We start from the raw sequence: 12,777 nt of genomic DNA, 5'->3' as shown, positions 1-12,777 counted from the left end.
AACAGTTAACCGCTAGGGGAAAAGAAAGTCGAAGTGTTTGCCCTAATGCAACAGAAGCATATAAATAATTTTCCCAAGCATCCACAGACAGACAGACAGACAGAGAGAGAGAGAGAGAGAGAGAGAGAGACTGGCTGACTTCTCAAGTGTTTTGATTTAGCTCGAAGACAGATGTGCAACTATCATGTGTGCTGGTGTTAAGTTGATGGATGACACAGATATAGTTGCGTTCTTAAGATATTTGCCATTTGAGCGCTCACATACATTACACAGAAGATTAAAAAAATGTTGTCTATGTCAATTTCATTTAGTATACATACTCTTTTTACTCAGTACAAGATAATTTTTTTTAGGGGGAAATTATTGGCTGTGAATTATCAGTAATTAAAAATTTATTTCCTGTATATGTATTTGGAAATATAATACGTGATATATCTGTTACAGCTCTGCTAGTGATTTATTTTTCACCAAAATATTAAAGTATTTAATATGAAAAATCTATAGTTTTCATACACACCTTTTTTGGAAAATAAGAGTTGGACTAAAATATAAAATTATGTGACAAATTTTGGATTGACACGCAATATGATTTGGTTATAATCAGAATTCTCAATACATTATTGGCCAACTATAAAGCACCAGAAGATATGTAGTGTTATGCTGTTGCACTGTGGTGTCAACAGATCTTCAGAACAAAAGTAGATTGTTAATGGTGTACACAACTTGTCTTGCCATTGTTGTATGAAGATGAAACACAAAACTTGTTGCAAGTTGTCATTATTTTGCTTTCTGGAATGTAATTTTCAATTAAAATGACTAATATAATTTCAGTTAAAACTTCTATATTAAAACTGTTTCAAAAATTATGTCATAAATATATTCACACTTAATTGTAGGGGATAAAATAGTACTTGCTTTCTGTATTGAGCAATAAAACTATGTATGACTGCATAAACTTTTATGGAGCAGTAAGTATTGTTAATGTAGCTTTGGGATGAGTTAAATTTTATCATCAAAATTTTACTACAAAAGTAATGTAGTGCATAACAGTCTAAATGGTGTAGTAAAATTTTTGTGTGGAAGCTGATCGTGGTCCATTAATATTTTAGATGCAATATTGACATGAGGTACCACAGTTATTATAGGTGGTATTCACATTTTTTTTACATAATGCACTAAGTTATTTCAATTTTATGTTCGAGTGACACCTGTCCCCTTAAGTTTTTAATTGAATATAAAGTGCTGAGAGCTTGTCAATTTGCAGTGGGCTAAACATTGACCATGATGAGATTTTGGTTGGTCATGTGCAAATGGGTACAGCCCAGTAACAGTACAGACATGTACAAGATGAATATTGTCATGTAAGCTTGTGTTCACCCGAACAAAAAAATTCAAATTTATCGGTTGTAAACGCATTAAGAGATAAAACATCAGTGCCCAAACAGGTGTTTTCTTGCTACGATATAATTTCTTTTCCATTCAAGATAGTAAACAGAACTTGTTGAGTTGTTTCTAAAAATAAATAAGATGTAACCATAATTTTGAAACTGCTTCACTGACAAAATTCACCGATAAGTGGTCCAAATATGTTGGATAAAGAGGTTGATTTCCATTATTTGCTGCTTCAGAGCTGTCACCCCTTATGTGCTTTTTCTCAGTTAGTGAGAATAAATATTGGGCACATCTGAGAGCACATTGGGGTAGCAGCAGATACGTATTTTAATGAAATGAGCTTAAAATTGTTAACTGGACATTTATTCCTGTTACATCTGGAATCACCACAAACAATAAAATTCCATGGAGCTTCTGACAATTGAACCAACTGAAAATTTAATATCGCTGATTGTGAATATTGGTTCCTGATAATTTTGCAGATCATCTCACTAAGAAATGTGTAGGCTAATTTTTAGTTCAAAATTTTTGCTCTATTTTTAGATAATAATAATAATAATAACCTAATGTTGTATTCACCTAAGTGGACACAGAAAACTATTGACTTGTGAAGCTTGTTGTTAATGACTGCTTTCAGTTTGTAAACAGTAGCATTAACATACAGGTAATTTTAGTAATAAAAGAAGTCTTTCAGGATTAAACTGAATGTTGTTGTGACCAAGAAAGAGTAAAGTATTCAGCAGAGAAAAAAATTGACGACCATTCATGTCAACTGTAGATGATGATAGTAATAATGTAATTTGTGATCATACATAAGTTGAAAAGATTGACTTCCTAAACTGTTGGTCTATTGGATATATTAATTGGTACACCTAATTTATTTCTTGAGTAAACTTGTACTTTGAGATTTGTTTTTGTTTCAGTCAGCTAGAGCATAATTGTGGTAGTTCCGATGCAAGTCACATTGTTGTGATAATGTGTAAAATATTTAGATTAAGATTCCTCATGCAAATGATTCATGGGATATGAAACTATGAGATTGGTGCATAGTTCATTGTGTTCCTGGAGAGTAACAGCTGTGTCAGATCATGACATTTTATTGAATATTGTATTTATCTTATGGGAAGATTATGGTTGTCGCACATCTTGGAGTACCAATGCAGCCTCTCATTTGGTATCCAGGGAGCTGTTGTTTGAAATAACTAAAACATGCTGTGAATATTTCTGTTGGTAGGAAATATAACTGGGGACGTGAGAAGAACCAGTCCTTGTTTGAAATCTGAGCCACTATAGATATGTATACTGACTGGTTTTTGTTATAAAATTGATGAAACTGTAGGGGAAAAAAGTATTTAAATTCTCCACTTGAATGTGATTATAACATTCCAGTTGCCATCTGAAACCGAATCCATTAAAATAATTTGCATCTGGGTGAATTTTTAAATAGACAGAACTTTAGAGTATAAATGCTAAACCCGGGTCTGAAGAAAGTGGATTTTAGCTATTTCCCCCAGGACTTAAATTAGTGTCCATATTATCACATTCACAATACTGGACATGTAAAAGTACAAAACAGCATCAAATATTATATATTTACACCATATACAAAATTTTATCATTCTTACCTACACATTTTATAACAAAAACCGTATTCTACTTAATTAGATTATAAAATTATATATGTACTTACAGATAAAATGATGCCTTGGTTGATTTTACTAAAATTTTTAAATACCAGTACTGTAGTTAAACAGGCATAGGAACGTATGGCACTAAGGTTAGGTGCATAATTATATATGTACAGTGATGACAGTAGTTTAGTTTTATGTAGGAATACTTTGATAATTATGAATTTTTGTTTAGAGAGGTTATGAGGCAGACCTACAGATTTGAGCAAAATTCCAGATATTAGTTGATGCTTTAGAAGCTGTTGTTAATTAGTAGATTTTTTAGTTCTTTTTTAAATATTTTAATGTTTGGTATTTTTTTATGTTATACGGCACTGCACTATAAACAACACTGTCCTGATATATTGATTTTCTGTGCACATCCCTATGATAATCATCCCTGTTCGTTGTTTGATAAATGTGGATCTCACTACTCAAAGCTGAAACTTGGTGGTTTTTAATGGAACAGATACTTTCAGATCTAAATATTGATGGTAAGGTCATGATTTTTAATTCCTGAAAGATACCTCTACATGATTCTCTGTAAGCAACATCACTTATTAATCTTACAACTTTCTTTTGACGTTTAAAAGACTGCTTTGCAAAAGAGGTATTTCCCCAGAATACTATACTATACCTCAGTATACTATGCATGGATGCCTAATAATCACTTAACACTGTTTCGATATTGCAGCAATCTTTAAGCATTCTTAATACCTGACAGTACTTGCTTCGATTTTTGTTAAGCATTTCTGCATGTTTTTCCCACCTTAGATGCTCATCCACCCATAATCAAAAAAGTTTTATGTGATTCTTTTGCTGAATTTGGCTGTTTGATAACATGAATTTCACAGTGGTCCTCTTTTTGTTCCTTATGTGGTTGAAGTTCGTTTGTGCAGTTTTCTTGTCATTAACATCTAGAAAGTTATCGTTAAACAATTTCCATCCAGTTCTGCTGTTTTGTCAATTTTTTGCTGCATCTCAAAATCATTATTACCTTTTATAAAGCAACTGGTATCATCAGTAAATTGTACAGTATCGGCAGTTGAAAATTGTTGTGGCAGTTCATTAATAAAACCAAGAATAACAATGGCCCCAATACTGAGCCCTGGGCACCCCATAATGATTTTTTTTTTTTTTTTTTTTTTTTAATAATTAGAATGACACACATTACCATGCTGAGAAATTTGCTGTCTGTTTCATATCAGTTACATATGACTTGAACCACTTGTAAGAAACACCATGGACACTATAATTATGTAGTTCTGACAGTAGTAGATTATGATTTATAAGATCAAACTCTTTGGAATGGTCCGAAAACTACCCACAGGTCAGTTCCTTGTCCTCAGTAGCTTCGTAAAAGAGTTTTAGGAAATTGAAGAGAGCCATTTGCATAGATTTGCCTTTTCTGAAACCATTCGGTGCATTTACAAGAATTTTATTTTTGTTTAGGAAATCGAGCAATCTGCTTAAAAATCATTCTTTCATTTATTTTTGAAAATGCAGATAGTAGTGATGGTGGTCTGAATTTTTTAATGTAAAAACTTGTCACCACTTTTATAAACTGGTATTAGTTTGCTTGGAAACACACCATTTTCAAAGGAGTCATTGATTATGTCCGCAAGTTGAGAGAGAACATTATCGGTACTATATTTAATAATTTTGTCAAGGGTATCATAAAGTCCACAGGTCATTTTACTCTTTAGTTTGCTGACAGCTCTTTGTACTTCTTCGGATCTCACAGGATATAGGTACATTGTCCATTCATTTATTGGAGTTATTTCCTTTGTCTTTGGATTATATTTACTTGTGATAAGGTTTTGTGCTACATTAATACAGTGATCATTAAATATATTAGCTGTTAGGAGTGGATCATCAGCAATTTCCTTTCTGTGTTTTATGGTGATTTTATTACTTGCATTTTCATGCTTGCGTCTATAATTATTAGCAACTTTCCACATTGATTTCATTTTGTTGTCCCTTTTTCTGATATGTAAATCATTGTGCTTCTTTTTTGTAGCAACTATAGCTCCCCTGTGCTTTTTTCCTGTAACACTTTACAATACGAATTTAGTTCTGCAAGTGACTGAGACACTAATTCCATACTTTATGGCATTGAATTGTTCAGCGGTTTGCTCCACTCTGGTCCATCACTCTCGATCGTTGATTGTAACATCAGTTTCCCAGTCTGTTTACTCTGTGGTGCCATTAACGTATATATTTCTCAGGAACTGTCTGATGGACAACTTTCTTCGTGTTTTACTTGGGTGATGGGAACTAGACTGTGTTTTTGCCTATGGGTCATTTCTCACTTTAATCGTAGTGATAGGGCAATTTGGAGTATATCTCAGTGAAGCTACTCCCGAGTAACTATAGAACTAATAGTCTAATAGTATGGTATTCCTATGATTAGCTGGAGAGGCAAGGCTCCATTTTGTACACAGTAATAATGAATTAGTTGTATTGTTGGAGTGTAAGGTAATGACATTGTGGTCCTGAATGCTGCAGATTGCTGTAGGCCTAAATGAATGTCGATTTTACTGTCTGACAGTACGTATCAGTAACTCAAAAGGCAGTTAACATCTCCAATAATCAGAAAGATGGAGCTGCTTTTGAAGAATACCTGCCTCACTGACAATGTAGTTAAAGGCCTTATACCAAGAGTGTACAGTTTCCCAAAATTATGCAATGGTGGCGTACCACCCACTTCAGTCGTCAGTGTTATTGCACCTTCTACTTAAGGGTTGGCAAAATATGTTACTGAGGTACTGGTGCCTGTGGTCGCCCTCTGTAACCATCGTACCATTAATTCAAAAGCATGCAGCTATTTCTAAATGAGATTGTAGTGATCATGAATGCGATATCTTTTATATCGACGCATTGGCTGTTTTAGCAGACCACTTCACATTTGCCATTGTCAAACTTTCCTGACACATTTTGATGCCGATTTATTCTCTTTACAGTGTGAAACATTACCCAAACGATTGATATCGCAGTCATAGACTCGAATCACCAGCAATTGACAACTTCTACATTAAAGATTGTGAAGAATGGACTTTAAATTTAGTTTTACCCCATCTAACCTGTTCCTATTAGTTTGTGGATACATTACACCAGTTCTTGTTCCACATTAATTCCATTCATCCAAACAGCAGGTTAATGATAGAAGTAAAAAGAAAAAGGAGTTGCTGATCTTGGACATGTTGGTTGAATGGGAGTCAAATGATCACTGGACTACTGTGTGTACAGAAAGCCAACCTATAGCTTATTTATCTAAATAAATGCTGTTCCCAATATCTGCAAAGAATAATTTTGACCTGATCATTTCGTATTTAGAGTTCAGACAATTTTCTATCACATGAACCTGAAATCTGGTTTAAAATATTTGAAGGCTGTGTTTAAAAGAACATATACAAGCAGTAGCAAATTATGTCCATTAGCAAAGAAAAGAATGTGTGAACCCATTCATTCCATAGAAAAATAGGCCCACAGCACTCCTTCCATTTTACTGAGCAACTGCAAATAAGGTAGAATGTTTGCTTAGCAAAAATGACATTATACACTATGTGATCAAAATTATCCAGACACCCCAAAAACCACACGTTTTTCATATTAGGTGCAAAGTGCTGCCACCTACTGCTAGGTACTCTATATCAGCGACCTCAGTAGTCATTAGATATCGTGAGAGAGCAGAATGGGCCACTCCACGGAACTCACAGACTTTGAATGTGGTCAGGTGTTGAACGTCACTTGTCACACGTCTGTACGCGAGATTTTCGCACTCTTAAACATTTCTAGGTTTCCGATGTGATAGTGAAGTGGAAACTTGAAGGGTCACGTACAGCACAAAAACATACAGGCGATCTCGTCTGTTGACTGACAGAGACTGCCGACAGTTGAAGAGGGTTGTAATGTGTAATAGGCAGACATCAGCCCAGACCATCACGCAGGAATTCGAAACTGCATCAGGATCCACTGCAGGTACTCTCACAGTTATTAGGTGGGAGGTGAGAAAACTTGGATTTCATAGTCAAGCGTCTGCTCGTAAGCCACCCATCATGTAAACATTGGACAACTGAACAGTGGAAAAATGTTGTGTGGAGTAACAAATCACGGTACACAATGTGGCAATCCGATGGCACGGAGTGAGTACGGCAAATGTCCGGTGAACGTAATCTGCCAGTGTGTGTAGTGCCAACAGTGAAATTCGGAGGCAGTGGTGTTATGGCATGGTCCTGTTTTTCATGTTGTTTAGCATGGCACTATCACAGCACAGGCCTACATTGATGTTTTAAGCACCTTCTTCCTTTCCACTGTTGAAGAGCAATTTGGGGTTGGCGATTGCATCATCAGACATAATCAAGCTCCTGTTCATAATGCACGGCCTGTGGCAGAGTGGTTACACAACAATAACGTCCGTGTAATGGACTGGCCTGCACAGAGTCCTGACCTGAATCCTTTGGAACACCTTTGGGATGTTTTGGAACATTGACTTCGTGCCAGGCCTCACCGATCAACATCGATACCTCTCCCTCGGTGCAGCACTTCGTGAAGAATGGGCTGCCATTCCCCAATGAACCTTCCAGCACCTGATTGAACGTGTGCCTGCGAGAGTGGAAGTTGTCTTCAAGGCTAAGGATGGTCCAACACCATATTGAATTCCAACATTACCGATGGAGGGCACCACAAATTTGTAAGTCATTTTCAGCCAGGTACCAGATACTTTTGATCACACAGTGCAAAACTTTTGTAGCAAGCATCGAAAATTAAAGAAATGTTGCATTCAGTGAAAGACAACCTTGGTTGAAGAGTGTGTGGCATACATGTGCAATGCAACTTATGAATGCACTGAAAGTAATAAAAGTAAAACAATGCATGTGCTGTCAAATTACATAACACAAGTGGCACAGTGTGTTAAGAAAGGTTGTAAAGTCAGCCATAGCAGAGCATAGCTTTGTGAGAGGGCATAAGATCAGCTTTGAACATATGAAGGTCTTTGGCCATGTTTTGTCTTACTGGTTCTTTACAGTAAAAGAAACTGTAAAAATTTGCATGTGGACAAGTATTTATAATAGATGCTGTCGGTAAGTTCTTGGTGCAACCTGTGGATGTGTGCTACAGATTGACCAATAATGAAGACCAAAAATTAAGCACTTTTTGTCAAATTTAGGGGAAGAGGGGAGAGGTGGGCTGTATTCCTTCACTGCTGATTTCCGCAAATCGCAAACAGTGTAACCATATGCTTGAAATTGCCACATGATATTTTTGTACCTGTTCTTTACGTGGAACTTCTTCAAAAATTTCTTCTAGTTGATTCATAGAGACAAGAGTTTCGCTGCCCTCGCCACTACCTAAAAAGACCCTCCAAGACTCCCCCCACCCCTCAGGAAGCTGCTAATGACTCCTGCCTCAATATTGTACAGTGCATTGAAATAATAGTTTTGAGCTTTAATTCAACCTGTAGTGTTTTCATGGTCTATTACAGTTTATTATTGTTTTCTTTAACAGTGGATTTATTACTGATTTCAGAGCTTCTTTGGATTTGGGCAGAGTGCTGAGCTTGACATTGTTTTAGATGGCACAGAGAACCGTAAAATGGCAGATATCAAGTCGGAGGATGGGAAAAAAGAGAGACATTATCTTTTTTACGATGGAGAGACTGTATCTGGGAAGGTGAGTTACACGAGATCAGCCAAATTTAATTAGAAACTAAATTTGGGTCGGATAGCATATGCAATTACACTTGATACTTAAATTAATAAAGGTTATTATACGACAAACTTTTATAGCCAGTGATGCCTTATTGAGGCAGAAGGGTTGAAGAGGAAGGAAGAGGGGTGAAGGAAAAGGACTGGAGGTTCAGGAAAAGGAATATATTTCAGGAAAGTCACCCAAAACCATGGGCCAGGGGAGACTTACTGGGCAGGATGAGAAGGAAAGACTGATTGTCGGGGAGTGCATCGGACAAGATTTGAAAACCTGAGAGCTTAAAGGTGGAAGACAGAGTAATATGCAAAACAGAGATTACAGATTAAACATTGCGCATGAGTTAATAAGAGGTGGGTGACCAGTGGTGTGCACTGAAGGTGTTTCAGTGTTATCCTGGTCTGGAATGTATCAATCGGCTGCTTCGACAAGGCCATGACTTCCTAAAATCATGGCCTGAGGTGTGATCCATTCTGCGTGGGATTTTGCGTGCCACACCCAGAACAGCTTTTTGTCACCCTCCCAATCTTCATAATATCCTTGTCAGACCGTATGTTCCTTATGCACCCATCTCCCTACCCAATGGTTCCTACCCCTGTGACCATCCCCACTGCAAGAGTTGCCTTTGCCCTATGCACCCTCCTATCACTACCTATACCAGCTGGAAAAACATACACTATCAAAGGGAGAGTCACCTGTAAAACGACACATCATATACCAGGTGTTATTTAAACACTGTTCGGCCTTCTACACCGGGATGACTACCACCAAATTATCAATTAGGATGAATGGGCATAGGCATAGGGTGTATACTGGTAACACGCAATATCGTGTTGCAGAGCAAGCTCTACAACATGATAGTCATGACCTCTGTCCCTGTTTCACCCCACATACCATATGGATTTTTCCTCCAGCCACCAGATTCTCAGAACCCCACAGATGGGAACTAGCACTGCAATGTGTCCTTGGCTCTCGCCACCCACCTGGCCTTAATTTACGTTAATTCCTTTCGTCTCAGCATTTCTTCACAGTAACTACTCCTTTCTTCACTTCATTTTAGTTTTCTACATCTTTTATTTTCTTACGCATCTATTTTTCATCATCCCCCTCCCACCTCTGTTACATACAATGCTCTTATTAACTCATGCATTATGTTTTAGCAGTAATCTCTGCCTTGAATCTTACCCTGTCTTCCACCTTCAAGCTCTCAGGTTTTCAAATCTCATCAGATGCAGTCCCCAACAATCAGTCTTTCCTTCTCATCCCATACGGTATGTCTCCCCTGACCCACGACTCTAGGTGACTTTCCCGAAATCTACCTATTGTCCTAGACCTCTCCAGTTCTTTACCTTCACTCCTATTCCTTCCCCTTCAACCCTTCTGCCTAAAGAAAAAGCCACTGGCTCCAAAAGCTTGCCTCTTATAATATATATAAACACACACTAGTTATGCTACCCATGTTTCTTCAGTAAAGACATTTGTATTAGAGGTGCTCTAGTTTGTTCCCACTGCCAGGATAAATTTCTGCTTCGAAATGATCAATATCGTTGCTAATTTTGCTCCATCTCTTAATGTCCCATTGTGTAAAAGATCTTAAACCCAATCATCCTTAAAATGGTTTAAACGTAATTTTGTCAACAGTGTTTCCATTTATCATAAATTGAGTGTTAATTTATTATTATTAATGCATATAACTTCATCATTACTCTACAACCAACCATAAGATGAGTGGTAAAGAATACATAGTGTACTTGAATAATTTTCCATCTTTTCTGTTATATTTACGGATCATATGTGAGTAGAAATTTTATTGACACCTCCCTACGTAAGCCTGAATTTCTTGAATTTTACCATTGTGATCATTACAAGAGATATATTGAAGGCAGTAATAGATTTCTTGTGTTGTTTTTGGAATGGGTGTCCTAAAAATTTTGTGAGTGAAGCTTTTCCTTTTCCTACTATACCTTATTGAGCATATCTGTGGTTTTGTCACAGTGACTGACTAACTGCACCTGTCTTCTTTGATTTTCTCTCTTCCAGTAATCCAAGTTGGCAAAATTCACAGACTGTTGAACAGTATTCAAGAATTGGCCAAACAAATCCTCTGCAAGTGACCTCTTACATGTGCAGGTTTTACCTCACTTAGCGTTCTTCCAGTAAATCTAACTCTGGGTTTTGCATTCCCCACAGAATTCAGCCACTTGTAGATCAGTTTGGTGTAACAACAGAAGACAGTAAAAGGGAAGCTGAAATTTTAAATCTCATGTTAAAAAAATCATTCGCACAGTAGGATCATACAGATATACCAGTTTGACAGTTTCACGTGGAGGACATAGAAATATTCATCCCTGGCATTGAGAAGCAACTGGAAAAGTTGAAAACAAATAAACCACCAGTTCCAGTGGAATACCAGTTCGGTTTTGCAAAGAATATTCTTCGCCATTGGCACCTTACTTAGCTTGGATGTATCGCAAATGTCTCACCCAGTGCAAAGTCCTGAGTGGCTGAAAAAACTGCAGCGTATCCATAAAGCCCTCTATTGTCTCAAAAAAAAAAAAAAAAAAAATCGTAACTTGAAAACTATTAGAGACATAGCCATCATCTGAGACCATCTGTCAGGAAATCTGTCATTCGGCACATCCAATACATTTGAACTCTGACATTGGGGTGCCATCATGTTTGATTATGGATGGCTGCAGCTCTTCAGTTGTGGTCGCAGGAACTGTTAGAGTATTTCCAGCTAAACATTTCCCATTACAATTTGCTCTACAAAGAGAAGAGGGCCAGTTCTGGGCTATCATGAGTGTGCTCACGTGTTTTCAGAGCTCAAAATCATAATGTTATGATGAGTCATATGTCCAGAAATTGGAACATTGCTTCATCTGAAAAGGGTACTTTTGCAAGTAGACATTGTCATCATCTACGGAGGCCAGCATATGCCACGCAAGTGCATATCGCAGAGGACAATCATTCAGCTATAATGCTTGTACCATTTGCACTTTGTAATGCTAATGTGACACTACAGTTTCCATTTTATGGACAATTGATCTTGCTTCCTACAATTTGCATGGTGCACAGCAAATTGACTTCTGGGGGCTATCTTGAAATTCAACTTGCTTTTTGTTACCACATGCAGGAGAGACAGGGATGTCACATTGATGAAAGTCGGACATTGCCTGTCACTTCAAAAATTTGGAACCAGCTCATTAAGCTTGTTTTTGCCAATGGTGCCCTCCCATACTGATATCAATAATTCTACAGTACCATTGTCACAGATATGGATTCTGTGAGGTGACAAATTGTACCTTCTTCTGATCTGTTACCATTCTGATGCATTCCAAGTGAAATCTGTGACAAAAAGCAAAAGAAAAAGTACTTGGAGAGCTGCTAAAGTTTCCAACAAATGATGATACCTTAGCAGTTTGCAAGTTAACACTATGTCGTCTGGTGACACCACAGTGGTGTCGTGTGCAAAAAAGCGGTCAACGGCCGGCGACACTACAGTGGTGTCGTCTGCATAGTATCATTCAGTGGCCGACGACACCACAGTGGTGTCGTGAGCATAGTATTGCACAGTGGCTGGCGACTGCACTTTAGTATCTTTTGCATTCTGTTGGTGTTTTGTTTAGGTAACAATAAGTTACACACGTCAACAAGTTTTTTGTTTTTATAAGTACTTGTGCCCTTTCATCATGGCGGACGAAAGAGACAATAGGACTGTTTATGACGAATGTGCGGACGTCTTGTCTGATGTTCCGGATGACTTGGCCGATTGGCAAAAAGACATTGGATATCAAAAAAATGAAAGTGAAGCTGAATCATAGGAAGATATTGAAATCTGTCCAAGAAGAATTCGGCGAACACCAACCGTGGAGGAAGGGTCCCAGGCAGGTTCCATTTTCTTAGGTTTCTGGAAAGCGTTTGACACAGTGTCTCATTGCAGACTGTTAATGAAGGTCCCAGCATAGGGACTATGTTCTGAGATATGTGAATGGCTAAGACTTTTCAGTTA

General features: G+C 37.4%; 1 protein-coding gene across 1 annotated transcript in view; it reads left to right on the top strand.

The window, feature by feature from the left end:
- LOC126248653 (vacuolar protein sorting-associated protein 26B-like) overlaps nt 1–12,777 on the top strand; it is a 71,197-nt gene that overhangs the window by 1,062 nt on the left and 57,358 nt on the right. Inside the window, exon 2 of the mRNA XM_049949839.1 lies at nt 8,589–8,732. Coding sequence (XP_049805796.1) covers nt 8,589–8,732 — 144 coding nt within the window. The remainder of the gene's footprint in view (nt 1–8,588; nt 8,733–12,777) is intronic.

This window comes from Schistocerca nitens, chromosome 3 (genome assembly GCF_023898315.1).
Source record: "Schistocerca nitens isolate TAMUIC-IGC-003100 chromosome 3, iqSchNite1.1, whole genome shotgun sequence".
Classification (NCBI taxonomy): Eukaryota; Metazoa; Arthropoda; class Insecta; order Orthoptera; family Acrididae; genus Schistocerca; species Schistocerca nitens.
Note: the sequence above shows the minus strand (reverse complement) of the source record. Positions and strands in the feature narration are given on the sequence as shown.